The sequence below is a fragment of the Triticum urartu genome, chromosome 4 (assembly GCF_003073215.2).
Source record: "Triticum urartu cultivar G1812 chromosome 4, Tu2.1, whole genome shotgun sequence".
In the NCBI taxonomy this organism is placed as follows: Eukaryota; Viridiplantae; Streptophyta; class Magnoliopsida; order Poales; family Poaceae; genus Triticum; species Triticum urartu.
Genome location: NC_053025.1, coordinates 119957720 through 119979576, shown reverse-complemented (window position 1 = coordinate 119979576; position 21857 = coordinate 119957720). Strand labels below are relative to the sequence as shown.

Sequence of the window (21857 nt, the reverse complement as noted above, 5' to 3'; positions counted from 1 at the left end):
GGAAGCAGCAAATGAAGGAGTCTGGATGAAAGAGTTCATATCCGATCTAGGTGTCATACCTAGTGCATCGGGTCCAATGAAAATCTTTTGTGACAACACTGGTGCAATTGCCTTGGCAAAGGAATCCAGATTTCACAAGAGAACCAAGCACATCAAAAGACGCTTCAATTCCAACCGTGATCAAGTCAAGGAGGGAGACATAGAGATTTGCAAGATACATACGGATTTGAATGTTGCAGACACGTTGACTAAGCCTCTCTCACGAGCAAAACATGATCAGCACCAAGACTCCATGGGTGTTAGAATCATTACAATGTAATCTAAATTTGACTCTAGTGCAAGTGGGAGACTAAAGGAAATATGCCCTAGAGGCAATAATAAAGTTGTTATTTATATTTCCTTATATCATGATAAATGTTTATTATTCATGCTAGAATGTCATTATCCGGAAACTTAGTACATGTATGAATACATAGACAAACAGAGTGCCACTAGTATGCCTCTACTTGACTAGCTCGTTGAATCAATGATGGTTATGTTTCCTAACCATAGACATGAATTGTCATTTGATTAACGGGATCACATCATTAGAGAATGATGTGATTGACTTGACCCATCCGTTAGCTTAGCACGATGATCGTTTAGTTTGTTGCTATTGCTTTCTCCATAACTTATACATGTTCCTATGACTATGAGATCATGCAACTCCCAAATACCGGAGGAACACTTAGTGTCCTATCAAACGTCACAACGTAACTGGGTGACTATAAAGATGCTCGACAGGTGTCTCCGATGGTGTTTGTTTAGTTGGCATAGCTCGAGATTATGATTTTTCACTCCGAGTATCAGAGAGGTATCTCGGGGCCCTCTCGGTAATGCACATCACTATAAGCCTTGCAAGCAATGTGACTAATGAGTTAGTTACGGGATGATGCATTACGGAACGAGTAAAGAGACTTGCCGGTAACGGGATTGAACTAGGTATTGAGATACCTACGATCGAATCTCAGGCAAGTAACATACCGATGACAAAGGGAACAACGTATAACGTTATGCGGTTTGACCGATAAAGATCTTCGTAGAATATGTGGAAGCCAATATGAACATCCGGGTTCCGCTATTGGTTATTGACCGGAGACATGTCTCAGTCATGTCTACATAGTTCTCGAACCCGTAGGGTCCGCACGCTTAACGTTCGGTGACGATCGGTATTATGAGTTTATGTGTTTTGATGCATCGAAGATAGTTCGGAGTCCCGAATGTGAGCACGGACATGACGAAGAGTCTCGAAATGGTCGAGACATAAAGATTGATATATTGGATGACTATATTCGGACACCGAATGAGTTCCAGGGGTCACCGAATAATTATCGGAGTGCTGGGGGTTATCGGAACCCCCGGGGGACTAATGGGCCAACATGGGCCTTAGTGGAGAGAGAGAGAGAGGGCCGGCCAAGGCAGGGCCACGCGCCCCTCCCCCTCTAGTCCGAATTGGACTAGGGAAGGGGGGGCGGCGCCCCCCTTTCCTTCTCTTCTCTTCCTCTCCTTCCTTCCCCCTTCCTCCTCCTAGTTGGACTAGGAAAGGGGGAGTCCTACTCCTACTAGGAGGAGGACTCCTCCCCTCCTTGGCGCGCCTCCAAGGGCTGGCCGGCCTCCCCCTTGCTCCTTTATATACGGGGCCAGGGGGCTCCCTAGGACACACAAGTTGATCATTGATCCCTTAGCCATGTGTGGTGCCCCCCTCCACCATAATCCACCTCGGTCATATCGTCGTAGTGCTTAGGCGAAGCCCTGCGCCGGTAGCTTTATCATCACCATCCAGGCCGTCGTGCTGACGAAGCTCTTCCTCGACACTCAGCTGGATCGAGAGTTCGTGGGACGTCACCGAACCGAACGTGTGCAGATCGCGGAGGTGCCATACTTTCGGTACTAGGATCGGTCGGATAGTGAAGACGTATGACTACATCAACCGTGTTGTCATAATGCTGCCGCTTACGGTCTGCGAGGGTACGTGGACAACACTCTTCCCTCTCGTTGCTATGCATCATCATGATAGATCTTGCGTGTGCGTAGGAATTTTTTTGAAATTACTGTGTTCCCCAACATGTGCAATCATCGCAATTACCAAAGACGTGAAGAAGGTGAGTCACCTTTTGCGTCTGGGAACAAAGTTTTTGATTCACGATGGCAAGGCGGCATCATTTTGGTTAGATGTCTGGTGCGGTGAGCAAGCGTTATGTGAAAGGTTCCCGGCCCTTTTTGCCATTTCGATAAACCAAACGCCAAGGTGGTGGATGTTTGGACTAACTCGAGTTGGCAACCTAGATTCCGACGCTCGCTCGGGCCTATCGAGAGCTCGGAGTGGGAGGTCTCGTGGAAGCTGGAAGCCTCGGGTCGCTTCTCGACGGGATCGCTTTACAAAGAATTTTTCAAAACACATACCACGTGTGATTTGAGTGGGATTTGGAAGGCAAGGTTGCTGGCCGAAATTAAAATATTTCTGTGGCAAGTTGCTCGTAAGTCGTAACTGCATCACTAGCGGAGACCAAGTTCAGAAGAGGCACAGTCCAGGGGACAGGAATCGCATGTGGTGCGGTGCGGCATAGGATCGCGACCATTTATTGTTCAAGTGTGTAGTTGCTCGCTTCATATGGAGCGCCCTCCGTGAAATAACTGGAGGTGCGTGGAACCCAGATTCGCGGACCTATATAGGATGGTTCAGGGCGCATCGCGTGAGGAACACCGTCTGGCATGGCTGGTTTTGGGGGCATTGGCGTGGGACTTGTGGACTACGCGCAATAAAGCGCGTATAGAGGGGATTTTCTTTCACCATCCAGCTGATCTTTTATATAAAATGATCTCTTTCTTGCAGCTTTTGAAGCTTCTGGCAAAGTCAAAAGACAAAGGAAGCGTGGAGCAGCTCGTGCTAAAGATGCGGGCAAAGTGCACTGAACTTCACCGCGTTATGTAGGAATTTGCTTCCGTGGGGTACCATCCTTCCCGATATCTTCTAGAAGTCGCCGACCGCGCTGCATTGCTGTTATCAGTCGTTTCGGCTTGTATCTGTACTCTTTTATTTTGTTCTATTTTTATTTTGTTAGACTCTTTTACGACTTTGTAGTGCCTTATCATTAAGGCCAGGCAAGCGCTTCCTTTCAAGAAAAAAACATTACGAGTCAACAAAAAAAAATGCCTTTGGTTGAAGAAGAAAAAAATCAGTTGCAACTTTCACGCCAATTTGATTCATCGTCGGGGAGATCTCCTAGTGGAGGCATAGCATAGGGCTTTCTCCTCTCCCATCGCTCGGCCGGTCCAATGGCCACCGACTCTTCCTGCCCCGTCGAGTTCTTCCACCGCGGCGGCGGCGACGGCCAATGGTGCAGCCTCGGCGCCGCCTACGCCGCCGTCCGGGTCCTCCGCCCGCAGGGCCACTCCCTCGTCATGTACACCGGTCCCGACGACCAGCCCCACCAGCGGATCCTCTTCGCATACCCGATCCTCCCTGGCGACGCCTTCGAGAGGCTGGACGGGTCCACGCTCTCCTGGGCGGGGCAAGGCTCCGGCGATGAGTTCGCTCTCTGCTTCCGCGACGAGGCCGCCTGCGCAGCGGTCTGCGGCGCCATCTCCCCGGTGACGACGGCGCTTGCAGCCCTGGACGACATCGCTGACAGGCTCGAGGGGTTGCGAGGGGCCGCGGCGGATGGGGGCGCCACCGCCGCCGGAGGGGACATCGCTTGTCGGCTCGCACAGCTTAGCTTAGCCCGCGGGCCATGAACTGGGTTACCCGGAGAATTGAAACCAGCCAGATCAAGTAGGTTTTTGCCATAACACCGTCGTGTTAGTTGAATCAACTCTATACTAGTAATAAAATTCTGCAAACTTTTCTTCAGCAGTTTACATCGCTTTGTTCCAAAACTGCAATTGTTAACGCAACAGATGGAAAGATTGCAGACTATGATGCCCAGTAGGGAATTTCTTTTGAATTTGTGTGGAATCCCATCGTGCGAAATTCGTTTGTTCACGGAGCAGAGACATATTTTGAACTCACGCACATCACAGCAGTGCAACACCATGCTTGTTATTACAGAAAAAATGACCAAACAAATCATACGCGTGTGCTGAAGTAGTTTGTGCCAATTTGTTCCTAAGATGCTGGTAGAAGTGCTGAATTGTTGCAGCTATCATGACGGGCTATTTTCCAGCTGAACGTTGCAATCTTGTGTCCTCGTCCATGTACCATATCTCTCCGGCCTCTCATGAGCAATCTTTACCTACAAAAACGAGATGGGGCTGAAACACACATAGGACGTCAGGACGTGTGACTGCCCTTAACAGACTCACGTTGGGAATATTAGGAACCCGTCGGCCTGGACGGCGCGGTGGATCCGGTGGTGGACCTCTCGTCAGCGCGGCGAGGAGGTTCTGCGTGGCGGACCGGGGTCGAGCATGAGGGATTCGGGCCTTGTTGCCCGGATCGATCTCCCGATGGCGCCTGCGTCTTCAGTGGGTGCGGTTAGGGTGGTGACCCTAGTGTGCGGCGATGGCCGGTTCGCCCATGGACAATGGGTTGAGTCCTTGGCTTGCCCGATCGGGTGTTGGGTGGCAGCGATGGCCGCTGATCTGGCGTCCCGTCCAGATCCGTCGCGGTGTGGCCTTAGCCGGCCGACGACGCGTGGAGGGACCAGTGAGGGCGGATGGAGGCCCACTGCCGGCGTGCTGATAGCGGCTTTCGTCTTCATGGCGACGCTCCGTTCGGTTCATGTCAGCTGCGAGAGTGGGGTGACGCGACTTCCGATGATTTCATCGCGGAGCCGACTACGGTCATGGCGGACGATGGCGGCGTCTATCACACAGGAAACAGCTATGACCATGATTACGCCAAGCTATTTAGGTGAGACTATAGAATACTCAAGCTTGCATGCCTGCAGGTCGACTCTAGAGGATCTGGGGCTTCCTTAATCGGACAATGACGGTATCTTTCATGTCGTTTTCCCTCCCGGGGCATCGTTTTGGAGCAGGTGCTGATTGGAAGGGCTCAGAGGTGGAGTGGTGTTACCTCCTCCGCATCGACGATGGCGGATCTCGACGACGTGGAGCAATGGGGTCTCGACATCCGATGCGTGTTTTGACAGACTAGCACAGGAGGATGGCGTTGTCTGGCGTTGTCGTGACATAGACGGTAGGCCTCGCAAGATCGATGCGTCGGTACCCGCTCTGAAGATGGATCGGTGGAAGACGACGGCGGCAGCCTCTGAGAGTGCATCGGACTGGTGTGTGCCCTAGACCCGGCAATGTGGATTGGTTGGGGCCTCCGGTTTTAGATGTTAGGCTTTGGTGCGAGGTCTGTTTGGTATTCGGCTCGAACTATCGGCACCCCTTCATTAAGTGGATATGAGTAGCGATAGATGTTGCCAAGATGGTGGCTTGAGACTTACTAATGTATTACTTTGTAAGCTTTGTGAATAATTAATAAAGTCGTTGCACGCATCGCCCAGATGCAGAGGTCGGGGGTCTTCCTCCTTTTCGAAATAAAAACACATATGACGTGTTTGGTAGCCCGCATAGAGGCCAATCAGACCCACGTGGGAAGAAAATAGGTTGTTTGGTTCCTTGGGTTCACTGTTGGCCTGCATCGCATGGACCTCAAAGCACCTCCCAGCCAGGCCCGCTGGGAACGCTCAAATCGGTATTTTTTCCCAGAGCCAGGCCCGCTGGGAATGCTCAAATCGGCATTTTTTCAGAGCCAGGCCCGTGCTATGCACGTGGGCGGCGGCGGCTGCTGCACGCGAGGAGCCTCGCTCGAGAAGCCGTGTTTCTTCGGAAGCGCCGGCAATAATTACCCTCACCTTCCCTCATCGCTCTCTCTTCCCTCTCCCCACTCTCCTAGTCTCACCGGCGGCGGCGTTCAGCAGACCGGAGAACAGCAAGGCGACCACCGGCCTTCATCGTTGGCATCCAATCCGCAACATCACCCGCAGCACTTCGGCAATGGCGGTAAGCACTTTTTTCACCATCCTCACTTACTATTTCGCATCTGATCCACGTTTAGATTCGATCCGCATTCTAAGGGAATGGGGAATGGGGGTAAATAGCCATAGTACTGATCATAACATCATCATGAGTTCCTAGTAGCCATGGATTTTAGGGTTCCGATCCGGATTGAGTACAAGGGGAATGGGGATTGGGGTTAAATCTTACATAGTAGATTCTAATCTTAGCCCTAGCAGCCCTTGAGGCGGTTGGAGCGGTGGGTGTCCTTGGCCTTATTCTTGTCCTCCGGCTGGACCACCGTCTCATCGCCCTCGCCGGAGTCAGGATCGATTGGAAAAGTAATGTGGCATGGCTCCGGTGCACTGACAAACATCTCCACCGCTTCTTCCTCCTCCTCCTCTGGCTCCAAACCAATGACCTCCAACACCACCAAAGTACCATTCCAGTACACTGTGGCACGCTGGTCATGAGGAGCCCTGTACTCCTGTACTTGGCCACCTTGCCCTCTGTCTAGCGCCGTCGGAGTCGGCTTGATTCACGGCCCAGTGAAGGATGTCAACTGACATAGCGCCCTTCACTAGGTCAGGAATTAGGGTCTTCAACTCATCCATTGTCACCTTCTTCACCTCAATACATACCTTCTTGTGCATGTCTTCGATGCTGCTGAAGTTCGAGCACTCTTCCATGGTGTTCTCGAACTTGGTGCGGTCATCGAGCGAGCACCTGAGGAAGAAAGCCCTCCGTCCAATGCTCCAAGGGAAGGGGTTGGGTTGGAGTTGGAGTTGGAGTTCATGGCAATGGATAGGAGGAAGAGTGATAGACTGAGAAGAGAGAGTGTTAACTGAGTGTGGTTGTGGGTAAGTAGTGATTGTCAGGGTGGGTAAATATAGGGGCTTTGGACGGTAGCTTTTAATGTCGATCAACCTTTGAACTTTGTGCTCTTCATAACGCCATGAACTTTGTGTTGTTCATAATGCAGATCGAGTCGAAGAACAATGACAAGGGCAAGGAGGTGGTGCCACCTATGGAGAAGGGCATGCAAGGAGGTGGTGTCACCTTTGGAGGTTGTGCCAACCACCCCTAAGGAGGTGTCAGGCACGGATGACGATGTGGTGGCGAAGGAGCCCCCCCCCTCCCGGCGGCAAGCGCCGGAACTACGGGCACTACCATGATGAGGGTGGGCCAACTCACTTCTGCAAGGTCATCCTTGCCCCGAAGCTCGAGTGCATTCCAATGCCCCTAGACTTCACCAAGCACTTCCCGGCCCTGCTGACAGAGTTCAAACTCAAGACGAACACCGGCTGCTCATGGAAGGTCACTATGAGGCTGATGAACGGCAGGATCACTCTTTATCAGGGTTGGGCCATCTTCGCCGCCGTCCATCAGATCAAGGTCGGGTACATGATGACCTTCAAGTTGTTGACTCCCGACACGCTCGAGGCCATCGTCTTCAACAACAACGATATTTTAGTGGTGACCAAGTGCGGGAGGCACGAACCTTCGTTGTGAACATCTAGGACAGCTCTCCGTTGCTTCAGCTGGTTTAGTATCGATTATATCGTACATTCGTACTGCTTTGCTTGAAAACCGATATATTTAAGTGTCGTATTATGTTAAAACTGCTTGTTATGGTTTCGAACTATGTTCAAGTGTGGTAGTATATTAAACTGCTTACTGTTTGCTATCTTTTGTGTGTCTTTGGGTTGTTCTATACACCTATGTGTGCCAGTAACCTCACCACATCGCCGAAGAGGTTACCAGACAACAGGTGTTGCATGAAACCAAATATCATGCCTTGTGTTTCCGTCTAAACAACATGAAACCAAACACCATGCCTTGTATTTCCGTCTAAACAAGCGACCAACCAAAAAGGTCACTTTTTGTTACGCCCCATATAGGCTCGAGGGTATGCAAACAACCAAATAATACAGACTCGAGGGTATGCAGACAAGACAACATGAAACCAAACACCATGCCCTGTATTTCCGTCTAAACAAGCGACCAACCAAAAAGGTCACTTTTTGTTACGCCCCATACAGGCTTGAGGGTATGCAAACAACCAAATAATACAGGCTCGAGGGTATGCAGACAACCAAATCAGCGGAAGCCCTATGCAGGCAAAAGTTGCTGAACCAAACACGCCCATAATGTATCTACTCGGCATCTTTCCCTTCTTGCAATAGCTAGGCTAGCTCTTTAGAACCCTAGAGTACTTGCTAGAAATTGGTCGATCCCTGGTATGTACCCTGTATCTTTTTACTTTTCTTCCGCTTAACTATTATATATAGGGCTATTTCAAGTATTATCATGTGAGAGTTGATCTTGGTCTTGTCACTATCCTTCACTGGAACGTATACCAACTACCGTACCGATTATAAGCTACCGCCATACTTCAAACTAAAAACATCTCATTCCTAACGCTCAGCAAGGCAACAATCCAAAGACGCTCAGCAAAGCAACAGTCCAAAGAACTAGAAGCAAGCATAACACCCCTGCTTTATGTTTGATTCAACCAAACAAAAATCCTTTCAGAGATACAGCAATAGAGCTAAACTAAAACAGAAACAGTAAACCAAAATAAGCACCAGAGGCTAACTCATGAAAATCGACAGACAAATATCCAAGCATAATAATCTTCTTTATGTGGACTGAAGAATCCAGACCACGACAGCGAAAACTGATAACAAATATCACCAGGTTACCAAAGTACTGATCAAAAACGACATCCTTACTGCAATACATGTCATTGACGGGTAATCTAGAGCTAGCAAACATAGATAAACAGCAATGATAACTCTAAGTGGCCTTGTCGGCCTTGGCAGCAGAGGCGGCAGCCTGGCCTCTGAGACGACCAGTCCTCCTGGCAGCGATGAGACCAACCTTCTGGCCAGGTGGTGCATCACGGCGGACAGTGGAGGCGTGACCAATATGCTGGTGGTTACCTCCTCCGTGGGGATGCTCAACAGGGTTCATGGCCACACCACGCACCTTAGGCCAGGAGTTCCTCTTCACACGGTACTTGTGGTAGGCATTACCAGCCTTCAGCATTGGCTTCTCAGTCCTGCCACCACCAGCAACCTGACCAATCATGGCACGACAGCTGCTTGGGACAATCTTCTTAGCGCCAGAGGGGAGCTTGATCCTGCATAAACACAACATGAGTAATGCGTCTTAATATTTGTGCAGCTGAAGCATTCATCAAAAGAATCAGGCCATCCGGCAACATAAACAAAGATACACCAATCATATCTATTCCATTAACATGTAGGATCTTGTACTGACAAGAACTGATAATAAGAAATGGCCCTTGTATATGCAAACGCTAACAATCATAATTGTTTGAAGGCAGGGTAGGTCAATCTGAAGACAGAAGCAGGATAAAATAGTTAGGGATCGCATGTCTCTGGTTTAACGTTTAAAGTCTTCTAAGATGCATGTGCAGTTCTAGGATAACAGAAGAGCAAGCATATCATGTCCAGTTCCAGGATAACAGAAGAGCAAGCATATCATAACTGTTGCAGATTATACAATGAACAGAAAACATCTCAAGGCTCAACCACAGAATGCGTATCTAAGAATTGGTCTTTGAGAAATTAACAAACATGTAAAGCACGCACATTAAAGGTTTCCAATCTTTAATCAATTAAAGAGCATCTAAATCACGCATATCAGAAGCAGTGGACGAACATATATTCAGATCGAACTATGAGCATTTCATCATTTCCCACCGCGAATCACATGAAGCAAATCCAATAACAGCTACTATCAGGAGAACTAACCATAGGCATATAATTTATAAAGAGGGGTGAGAGGACAAGGAACAGTACCTTGAGGTGCCGTTGTCGGGGTTGTGGCTGATGACGATGGCGTAGTCACCGGAGGCCCTGGCGAAGACACCACGGTCGCCGACGTGGTGCTCGACGTTGCAGATGACGCCTCCCTCAGGCACGGAGCGGAGCGGGAGGACGTTGCCGACGGAGAGCGTGGCGCGGCGTCCGCAGTAGACGAACTGGCCGGTGTACATACCCTCGGCGGCGACGAAGAGCTCCTTCTGGTGCTTGTACCTGAACGGGTGGCGGAAGGTCACCTTGGCCAGCGGCGCACCACGCCCCGGGTCGTGGATGACATCGGTGACGACGCCCTTGAGGTACCCGTTGCGCTCGCCGAAGTCGAGCGACCTGAACCGGGCGGGGCCCTTGCGGTGGTGGGTGTGGGACTTGAAGACGGAGCCCGCACCCTTACGCTGAGCGCGGATCACGCGACCCATCTCGGCGGCGGCAGAGGCGGAGTGGCGGCGGCGGTGAGGGGAATGGGTGGGCAGCTGGGCTAGGGTTCGAGGACGGAGAAGAGGGAGCAATATATAGTGGGGAAAATATCCGAAAATGCCTTTTGGAGGCCGAGCTCCATGGAGGCCTCCAAAAGCATTTTTCAAATTTCATCAAAATTCATATTTCCAGATTTCAAAAAATTATGAAAAAAGTACACATCTACACGAAGGCACAATTTAGATGTGTGTAAATTTTCAGGACAAAAAATGTTAAAATGAGGGTTGTGCAAAAAAAAAACAAATCTAAGGCTTTTCGTCCTGAATTTGTCTTTTTTGCACAGGTCACATTTCAAAGTATTTCATCCTGAATTTTTACACGCATATACATTTCAGCTTTGTATACTTGCATGTTTTTTCTAAAAAATTTAAATTGAAAAGTTTGAATTTTAAATTTTTCAAAAATAAAGGGTTGCATGGAGCTCGACCTTCAAAACGCCTCACTCGAAAAATATCATATGATACGAGCGCTTAGGTGTGTTTGGTAGTAGTTCCCACCATAACATTGTTGTTTTCCTTTGAGATATGCTAGCTCTAGACATGTTGAGTACATGCATTTGTTGTTGTTTGGTAGCGGTGTATGTGCTAAGACATGCTGAGCTGAAACTTTGTTTGGTAGTCTGCATGTGTTTACATGTTGAACAATTTCGAATTCCGAACAATTTTTTTAATGGTGATTTTTCTAAAAAAATGTGACTAAACATCAAAACACATTTTGGAATTTTGTTTTCTTAAAAAAAATTGGAAATCCGATTTTTCAAGAATTTAAACAAAATATGAAATTCTGAACATTTCCCAAAATTTGGAAATTTGAACATTTTTCAAAAAATTAAACAAATTTTAAATTTATGAACATTTTTTTAAGAAAAAATAAAAAACGAATTATATCTTTTGAGAATTTAAACAAAATTTTAAAAATTGATTTTTTTTAAATAAATTTAAACAAAATATGAAATTCTAAACATTTTTTTGCAAATTTAAACAATTTTTTAACATGTTTTGAGAATTTAAACATATTTTGTAAATGTAAAAAAATAAAATTCTGAACATTTTTGAGAATTTAAATAGATTTAGAAATTTTGAACATTCTTTTATGGTTAGGACGAGCATGGCTGCCTCCATGCACCCTATCTGGTCGTGCTCAACTCAGCATGACTGAGAGGCCTTTTTTCATGAGATGGGCATAGTCAACGTGAGCCTATACACCGTGCCAAATAGTTAAAAGTGGGTTGTATAGGAAACTTTTGAGATCATACACCCTCCATGCTACCATGATATATGCTCCCGCGAGGCGTTCATTGGTACAGTGACGTGCTATATAAACGGTTTTTAATCCCTTTTCGCGACGGCATTTGGAACCGTCGCCAAGTGAGTGTGGGCGATAGGGGGGTCCTCCCCACACGACCCAGAAATCATCGGGGATATGCCCTCCTGGGACACAGGCTCAGGCCGTGTGCGATCGGGCGAGGCATCGAAATCCAATCATTTTCGTAGGTATGTACATCCCACACGGTAATTCGAGAAAATCATTTCCGTATGTATGTACATCCCACACGGTGAATCCCGGAAAATCATTTCTGCAAGTATGTACACCCCACATTGTGAATCCCAGAAAATCATTTTCGTAGGTATGTACATCCCACACAGTGAATCCTAGAAAAACATTTCCGTACGTATGTATATCACACACAGTTCTTTGTGTGGAAACGTTTGTGTAAGGTGGCCTAACACAAACAGTTCGCTGCCGGAAGCCGTGTGTGATTGTTAGTTGATCGAACATGCCTACTTTTTAGAAACCATGCGGGTTGTTTGAGTTCATCGCCCACTATGCTGTCTGAGTAAACGTCATCAATAGAAAAACCCTAATAAGCAGGGTAATTAGCCTATTATTGATAATCCATGTACTAATCAAACTGATATTTCTTATAAAACACGCTAGATATTATAAAAGCAACCAGGATTTCATAATCGGATTACATCAGATAGCTTCGCCACTCAGTTACATCATTACACAACATCACCAAGTTTCACATGCAGAATCAAAAACCTTTGAAAAGTAGCATCATACACGGTAAATAGACAGATGAATCTCATATGGGAAACTGCAGAAGCGGAAGGCAAATATTGAGCCTTCAGTGATGTTGAATGTCCTTACAACTTTAGGCCAGTGGCTATGGATAATTGCCCGCCCAACCTTCATCCTCTTCAGCAAGCCTTCAATATTGTAGCGTGGGTGTTGAATGAATACTTTCCTCGCCTCTTGACCATGCAGGTGGTTTGAGAGGTAATCATCGGTGAACTGCTTTGAAAAGTACTGAAAACAAAGCTATGCATAAATCGCTGTTGTAAATTTTAAAATGGCGCAAGGGGTAAAAACAAGGTAAAAGAGTTGGTACCATCCTATAGTTGACTGATGTCTTCTTCATTGTGCAAACAAAGATCTTGTTGTTATTCGTCGCAAGTTTCTTCATCATAACAATCTTTCTGAGTTTCTTGACTTGACTGATATTCATGGACATCTCATTTCCCCATATGCAAAATGGGTCGAACAGTGGGTCTAAGCCTCTGACAGCAGGACCTATATATGCAAGACCAAATTATAAGAAACCTAAATATTAGAATGATTCCTGCAACTGCACAATAATGTGCTATTAGCCAAAGGACCCTACTTGAACAAACCTCGATAGTAAACCACAGTGTCTCCCATTGTTTCCCTGCAACACACATAAAGAAGATCTTGATCAGGTTAACTGGGAGTTGCCATACTATCAGTAGAATATGTATTGTGTACAACCAAATTCGATCGGTGTCACATGCATAACAATACAAAATTGTATCCACAGCAAATGAAAATCAAATTGCAGAACTAAACCAAACAGTTAAATGGATAGCATACCAAATGAACCAAAATAGTAAACTGAGCACGACATTGCAGAATGGAAACATGTACTAGAAGATAAGACAGTTAACAAAACAAAGAATGCTTTAGAACAGTACTACGAAATGTAGCAATTATTGGACCAAAGTGTTAATGGAACATTACATTTCAGAGGACCAAATTGTTAACTGAACATCAGATTGCATATTAACATTACGGAGGACAAATCACTAGAAGGCACTGGCGGTGGCCTCGAGAAAATAGCACGAACTATATTTTAAAGTAGACAACCGCATGGCGGTGTCGACGATGGCCTCGAAGACGAGGTGGTCCTCCAAGATCTGGCGGTCGACATGCATGGCAGCCATAGCGACCTCGTGCGCGCGTGCGACCGCATGCTACTGAGCTCCACGTTACACTGCGTGCAAAATGGTTGTGGGTGGCGCTTAATTGGAGGAGGGGGCAGTGATTTCAGTGGAAGGGGTCGCGCCGTCGATCGGTGCATGTGGGACGAGAAAGGAGGAGGATGGTGTGGGTGGGGTGTGGATTACCTGACCATATCGATGAGGCCACGCAGCAAGAAGAAGGATCGGCGATGAGGAGGCCGTGCAGCAAGAAGATGAAGGAAATATGCCCTAGAGGCAATAATAAAGTTGTTATTTATATTTCCTTATATCATGATAAATGTTTATTATTCATGCTAGAATTGTATTAACCGAAAACTTAGTACATGTGTGAATACATAGACAAAACAGAGTATCCCTAGTATGCCTCTACTTGACTAGCTCGTTAATCAAAGATGGTTAAGTTTCATGACCATAGACATATGTTGTTATTTGATGAATGCGATCACATCATTAGAGAATGATGTGATGGACAAGACCCATCCGTTAGCTTAGCATAAATGATCGTTTAGTTTTATTGCTATTGCTTTCATCATGACTTATACATGTTCCTCTGACTATGAGATTACGCAACTCCCGAATACTGGAGGAACACGTTGTGTGCTATCAAACGTCACAACGTAACTGGGTGATTATAAAGATGCTCTACAGGTGTCTCCGATGGTGTTTGTTGAGTTGGCATAGGTCGAGATTAGGATTTGTCACTCCAATTGTCGGAGAGGTATATCTGGGCCTTCTCGGTAATGCAAATCACTATAAGCCTTGCAAGCAATGTGACTAATGAGTTAGTTGCGGGATGTTGCATTATGGAATGAGTAAAGAGACTTGCCGGTAACGAGATTGAACTAGGTATTGAGATACCGATGATCGAATCTCGGGCAAGTAACATACCGATGACAAAGGGAACAATGTATGTTGTTATGCGGTTTGACCGATAAAGATCTTCGTAGAATATATAGGAGCCAATATGAGCATCCAGGTTTCGCTATTTGCTATTGACCGGAGATGTGTCTTGGTCATGTCTACAAGCTTGGGCGCTGGAGCTCGAGGATGGGAAGGCTTAGGATGGAAGAAGGCATGGGGTAAAAAGATGGATCTTTATCCGCTTATATAGGCAGTGAATATCAAGCACCCCCACAAGCCTTAAAACTCACCTATTTACAAGGGGGCGTGCGAATGGCATGATTGGATAACCTAAATCCGTATTGATGAGAATCCCGCAATAACGGGGCACGATCTCCGCTTTGACAAGACGTGTCAATAGAGGCTGCGCCTCGAAACGCGAAGCGGGAGGTCAAAAACGGTTCAAAATAATAAAAAGGCCACACGTAACGTTTTGCTGAAAAAGCTGTCAGTAGACATACCTTATTTTGATTAAGTATTGTACCCTTGTGGTTGAGGGTTGTAACTGTTATACAGAGCCGGATACAGTTCCCTTACTCAGAAGACTGCTTTAAAGCTATTCGGAGGAGGAATCCGCCTTGCAATGCTGAAGACAAATAGGCGTGCCGAATACATCGCCATTGAAGACTGGTTCAGGGGCTACTGAGGGAGTCCTAGATTAAGGGGTCCTCAAGTGTCCGGGCTATGGGCCGGGCTGGTGGGCAGTGAAGATACAAGGCATGAGGCCTTCCCCCGTGTCCGGATGGGACTCTCCTTTGCGTGGATGGCAAGCTTGATGTCCAGATGTGTAGTTTCCTTTCTTTGTAAACCGACTCTGTACAACCCTAGGCTCCTCCAGTGTCTATATAAACCAGAGGGTTTGGTCCGTAGAGGCTATCAGAATTTACATAGGCTAGACAGCTAGGGTTTAGCCACTACGATCTCGAGGTAGATCGACTCTTGTAACCCCTATACTCATCAAAGTCAACCAAGAAGGAAGTAGGGTATTACCTCCATTAAGAGGGCCCGAACCTGGGTAAACATCGTGCCCCCTGTCTCCTGTTACCTTCTATCGTCAGACGCATAGTTCGGGACCACCTACCCGAGATCATCCGGTTTTGACACCAACAATGATGAGCCCAGATTCCGCAAAATGGCTTGAGGCCATGACATCTGAGATGGGATCCATGTATGAGAATAAAGTGTGGACTTTGGTTGATTTGCCCGATGATTGGCAAACCATAGAGAATAAATGGATCTTCAAGAAGAAGACTGACGTTGATGGTAATGTTACTGTCTACAAAGCTCGTCTTGTTGCGAAAGATTTTCGACAAGTTCAAGGAGTTGACTACGATGAGACCTTCTCACCCGTAGCGATGCTTAAGTCTGTCCGAATCATGTTAGCAATTGCCGCATTTTATGATTATGAAATCTGGCAAATGGACGTCAAAACTGCATTCCTTAATGGATTTCTTAAAGAAGAGTTGTATATGATGCAACCAGAAGGTTTTGTCGATCCTAAAGGTGCTAACAAAGTGTGCAAGCTCCAGCGATCTATTTATGGACTGGTGTAAGCATCTCGGAGTTGGAATATACACTTTGATGAGGTGATAAAAGCATATGGTTTTATACATACTTTTGGAGAAGGCTGTATTTACAAGAAAGTGAGTGGGAGCTCTGTAGCATTTATAATATTATATGTGGATAACATATTGTTGATTGGAAATGATATAGAATTTCTGGATACAATAAAAGGATTCTTGAATAAGAGTTTTTCAACGAAATACCTCGGTGAAGCAGCTTATATATTGGGCATCAAGATCTATAGAGATAGATCAAGATGCTTAATTGGACTTTGACAAAGCACATACCTTGATAAAGTTTTGAAGAAGTTCAAAATGGACCAATCAAAGAAAGGGTTCTTGCATGTGTTACAAGGTGTGAAGTTGAGTCAGACTCAATGCCCGACCACTGCAGAAGATAGAAAGAAAAATGAAAGTCATTCCCTGTGCCTCAGCCATAGGTTCTATCATGTATGTAGTGTTGTGTACCAGACCTGATGTGTGCCTTGCTATAAGTCTAGCATGGTTGTACCAAAGTAATGCAGGAGTGGATCACTGGACAGCGGTCAAGAACATCCTGAAATACCTGAAAAGGACTAAGGATATGTTTCTCGTTTATGGAGGTGACAAAGCGCTCGTCGTAAATGGTTACGACAATGCTAGCTTTGACACTGATCTAGATGACTCTAAGTCACAAACCAGATATGTATTTATATTGAATGGTGGAGCTGTCAGTTGGTGCAGTTCCAAGCAAAGTGTTGTGGTGGGATCTACGTGTGAAGCGAAGTACATAGCTACTTCGGAAGCAGCATATGAAGAAGTCTGGATGAAGGAGTTCATATCCGATCTAGGTGTAATACCTAGTGCATCGGGTCCAATGAAAATCTTTTATGACAATACTAGAGCAATTTCCTTGGCGAAGGAATCCAGATTTCACAAAAGAAACATACACATCAAGAGACGCTTCAACTCCATCTGTGATCAAGTCAACGAGGGAGACATAGAGATTTGTAAAATACATACGGATCTAAATGTGGCAGACTTGTTGACTAAGCCTCTTCCACGAGCAAAACATAATCAACACCAAGACTCCATTGGTGTTAGAATCATTACAATGTAATCTAGATTATTGACTCTAGTGCAAGTGGGAGACTGAAGGAAATATGCCCTAGAGGCAATAATAAAGTTGCTATTTATATTTCCTTGTATCATGATAAATGTTTATTATTCATGCTAGAATTGTATTAATCGGAAACTTGATACATGTGTGGATACATAGACAAAACACAGTGTCCCTAGTATGCATCTACTAGACTAGCTGGTTAAACAAAGATGGTTAAGTTTCCTAACTTTATACATGTGTTGTCATTTAATGAACGATATCACATCATTAGGAGAATGATGTGATGGACAAGACCCATCCGTTAGCTTAGCATAATGATCGTTAAGTTTTATTGCTATTTCTTTCTTCATATACATATTCCTTTGACTATGAGATTATGCAACTCCCGAATACCAAAGGAATACCTTGTGTGCTATCAAACGTCACAACGTAACTGGATGATTATAAAGATACTCTACAGGTTGAAGGAAATATGCCCTAGAGGCAATAATAAATGTTATTATTTTATTTCCTTATATCATGATAAATGTTTATTATTCATGCTAGAATTGTATTATCCGGAAACATAATACTTGTGTGAATATATAGACAAACCAAACGTCACTAGTATGCCTCTACTTGACTAGCTCGTTAATCAAAGATGGTTATGTTTCCTAACCATAGACATGTGTTGTCATTTGATTAATGGGATCACATCATTAGGAGAATGATGTGATTGACATGACCCATTCCATTAGCTTAGAGCCCGATCGTTTAGTATGTTGTTATTGCTTTCTTCATGACTTATACATGTTCCTATGACTATGAGATTATGCAACTCCCGTTTACCGGAGGAACACTTTGTGTGCTACCAAACATCACAATGTAACTGGGTGATCATAAAAGATCTCTACAGGTGTCTCCAAAGGTGAATTTTGGGTTGGCGTATTTCGAGATTAGAATTTGTCACTCCGATTGTCGGAGAGGTATCTCTGGGCCCTCTCGGTACTGCACATCACATAAGCCTTGCAAGCATTACAACTAATGAGTTAGTTGCGAGATGATGTATTACGAAATGAGTAAAGAGACTTGCCGGTAACGAGATTGAACTAGGTATTGAGATATCGATGATCGAATCTCGGGCAAGTAACATACCGATGACAAAGGGAATAAAGTATGTTGTTATGCGGTCTGACCGATAAAGATCTTCGTAGAATATGTAGGAGCCAATATGAGCATCCAGGTTCCGCTATTGGTTATTGACCGGAGACGTGTCTCGGTCATGTCTACATTGTTCTCGAACCCGTAGGGTCCGCACGCTTAAGGTTTCGATGACAGTTATATTATGAGTTTATGCTTTTTGATGTACCGAAGTTTGTTCGGAGTCCCGGATGTGATCACGGACATGACGAGGAGTCTCGAAATGGTCGAGACATAAAGATTGATATATTGGAAGCCTATATTTGGATATCGGAAGTGTTCCGGGTGAAATCGGGATTTTACCGGAGTACCGGGAGGTTACCGGAACCCCCCGGGAGGTATATGGGCCTTAGTGGGCTTTAGTGGAAGAGAGGAGAGGTGGCCAGGGCTGGGACGCGCGCCCCTCCCCCCTAGTCCGAATAGGACAAGGAGAGGGGGGCGGCGCCCCCCTTCCTTCTCTCTCTCCTCTTTCCCCCTTCACGAATCCTATTCCAACTAGGAAAGGGGGGAATCCTACTCCCGGTGGGAGTAGGACTCCTCCTGGCGCGCCCTCCTCCTGGCCGGCCGCACCCCCCCTTGATCCTTTATATACGGGGGCAGAGGGGCACCCCTAGACACACAAGTTGATCCAGGTGATCATATTCTTAGCCGTGTGCGGTGCCCCCTTCCATCGTAGTCCTCGATAATATTGTAGCAGTGCTTAGGCGAAGCCCTGCGACGATAGTACATCAAGATCATCACCACGCCGTCGTGCTGACGGAACTCTTCCCCGACACTTTGCTGGATCGGAGTCCGGGGATAGTCATCGAGCTGAACGTGTGCTAAAACTCGGAGTTGCCGTAGTTTCGGTGCTTGATCGGTCGGGCCGTGAAGACGTACGACTACATCAACCGCGTTGTGCTAACGCTTCCGCTGTCGGTCTACAAGGGTACGTAGATCACACTCTCCCCTCTCGTTGCTATGCATCACCATGATCTTGCGTGTGCGTAGGAATTTTTTTGAAATTACTATGTTCCCCAACAGTGGCATCCGAGCCTAGGTTTTATGTGTTGATGTTATATGCACGAGTAGAACACAAGTGAGTTGTGGGCGATATAAGTTATATTGCTTACCAACATGTCATACTTTGGTTCGGCGGTATTGTTGGACGAAGCGACCCGGACCGACATTACGCGTACGCTTACGCGAGATCGGTTCTCCCGACGTGCTTTGCACAAAGGTGGCTAGCGGGTGACAGTTTCTCCAACTTTAGTTGAACAAAGTGTGGCTACGCCCGGTCCTTGCGAAGGTTAAAACAACACCAACTTGACAAACTATCGTTGTGGTTTTGATGCGTAGGTAAGATTGGTTCTTGCTTAAGCCCGTAGCAGCCACGTAAAACTTGCAACAACAAAGTAGAGGACGTCTAACTTGTTTTTGCAGGGCATGTTGTGATGTGATATGGTCAAGACATGATGCTAAATTTTATTGTATGAGATGATCATGTTTTGTAACCGAGTTATCGGCAACTGGCAGGAGCCATATGGTTGTCGCTTTATTGTATGCAATGCAATCGCGCTGTAATGCTTTACTTTATCACTAAGCGGTAGCGATAGTCGTGGAAGCATAAGATTGGCGAGACGACAACGATGCTACGATGGAGATCAAGGTGTCGCGCCGGTGACGATGGTGATCACGACGGTGCTTCGAAGATGGAGATCACAAGCACAAGATGATGATGGCCATATCATATCACTTATATTGATTGCATGTGATGTTTATCTTTTATGCATCTTATCTTGCTTTGATTGACGGTAGCATTATAAGATGATCTCTCACTAAATTTCAAGATAAAAGTGTTCTCCTTGAGTATGCACCATTGCCAAAGTTCGTCGTGCCCAGACACCACGTGATGATCGGGTGTGATAAGCTCTACGTCCATCTACAACGGGTGCAAGCCAGTTTTGCACACGCGGAATACTCGGGTTAAACTTGACGAGCCTAGCATATACAGATATGGCCTCGGAACACGAGACCGAAAGGTCGAGCGTGAATCATATAGTAGATATGATCAACATAGTGATGTTCACCATTGAAACTACTCCATCTCACGTGATGATCGGACATGGTTTAGTTGATTTGGATCACGTGATCACTTAGAGATTAGAGGGATGTCTATCTAAGTGGGAGTTCTTAAGTAATATGATTAATTGAACTTTAATTTTTCATGAACTTAGTCCTAGTAGTATTTGCATATCTATGTTGTAGATCAATAGCTCGCATTTAGCTCCCCTGTTTTATTTTTGATATGTTCCTAGAGAAAACTAAGTTGAAAGATGTTAGTAGCAATGATGCGGATTGGATCCGTGATCTGAGGATTATCCTCATTGCTGCACAGAAGAATTATGTCCTTGATGCACCGCTAGGTGACAGACCTATTGCAGGAGCAGATGCAGACGTTATGAACGTTTGGCTAGCTCAATATGATGACTACTTGATAGTTTAGTGCACCATGCTTAATGGCTTAGAATCGGGACTTCAAAGACGTTTTGAACGTCATGGACCATATGAGATGTTCCAGGAGTTGAAGTTAATATTTCAAGCAAATACCCGAGTTGAGAGATATGAAGTCTCCAACAAGTTCTATAGCTAAAAGATGGAGGAGAATCGCTCAAGCAGTGAGCATGTGCTCAGATTGTCTGGGTACTACAATCGCTTGAATCAAGTGGAGTTAATCTTCCAGATAAAATAGTGATTGACAGAATTCTCTAGTCACCATCACCAAGTTAGTAGAACTTCGTGATGAACTATATATGCAAGGGATGACGATCGATTCCCGAGCTTTTCATGATGATGAAATCGATGAAGGTAGAAATCAAGAAAGAGCATCAAGTGTTGATGATTAACAAGACCACTAGTTTCAAGAAAAGGCAAAGGGAAAGAAAGGGAACTTCAAGAAGAACGACAAGCAAGTTGCTGCTCAAGTGAAGAAGCCCAAGTCTGGTCCTAAGCCTGAGACTAAGTGCTTCTACTGCAAAGGGACTGGTCACTGGAAGCGGAACTGCCCCAAGTATTTGGCGGATAAGAAGGGGCAAATGAAATAGAGACTAGTTAAGGGTGAAGTGACGATGTGTGTTGGAAGTGGTTCCAAGATTGATATGATCATCATCGCACACTCCCTATACTTTCGGGATTAGTGTTGAACCTAAATAAGTGTTATTTGGTGTTTGCGTTGAGCATAAATATGATTTGATCATGTTTATTGCAATACGGTTATTCATTTAAGTAAGAGAATAAATTGTTGTTCTGTTTACATGAATAAAACCTTATATGGTTACACACCCAATGAAAATAGTTCGTTGGATCTCGATCGTAGTGATACACATATTCATAATATTGAAACCAAAAGATGCAAAGTTAATAATGATGGTGCAACTTATTTGTGGCACTGCCGTTTATGTCATATTGGTGTAAAGCGCATGAAGAAACTCCATGCTGATGGGTTTTTGGAATCACTTGATGCTTGCGAACCATG

The 21857-nt window shown here is 45.6% G+C and overlaps 2 protein-coding genes across 2 annotated transcripts; one reads left to right on the top strand and one right to left on the bottom strand.

The window, feature by feature from the left end:
* Window positions 1-3214: 3214 nt before the first annotated feature.
* LOC125553661 lies at window positions 3215-3988 on the top strand. Its single transcript, XM_048717414.1, has one exon. The coding sequence runs from the start codon at window positions 3316-3318 to the stop codon at window positions 3772-3774; it is 459 nt and encodes a 152-aa protein (XP_048573371.1). The 5' UTR covers window positions 3215-3315; the 3' UTR covers window positions 3775-3988.
* Window positions 3989-8608: 4620 nt separating this feature from the next.
* On the bottom strand, window positions 8609-10334 carry LOC125550992 (60S ribosomal protein L8). The gene is made up of 2 exons (XM_048714131.1): window positions 9819-10334; window positions 8609-9133 (listed from the first exon to the last, which is right to left on the bottom strand). Exons 1-2 carry the CDS (start codon window positions 10256-10258, stop codon window positions 8788-8790), a joined length of 786 nt encoding a protein of 261 aa, XP_048570088.1. The 5' UTR covers window positions 10259-10334; the 3' UTR covers window positions 8609-8787.
* Between the last annotated feature and the right edge of the window lie 11523 nt (window positions 10335-21857).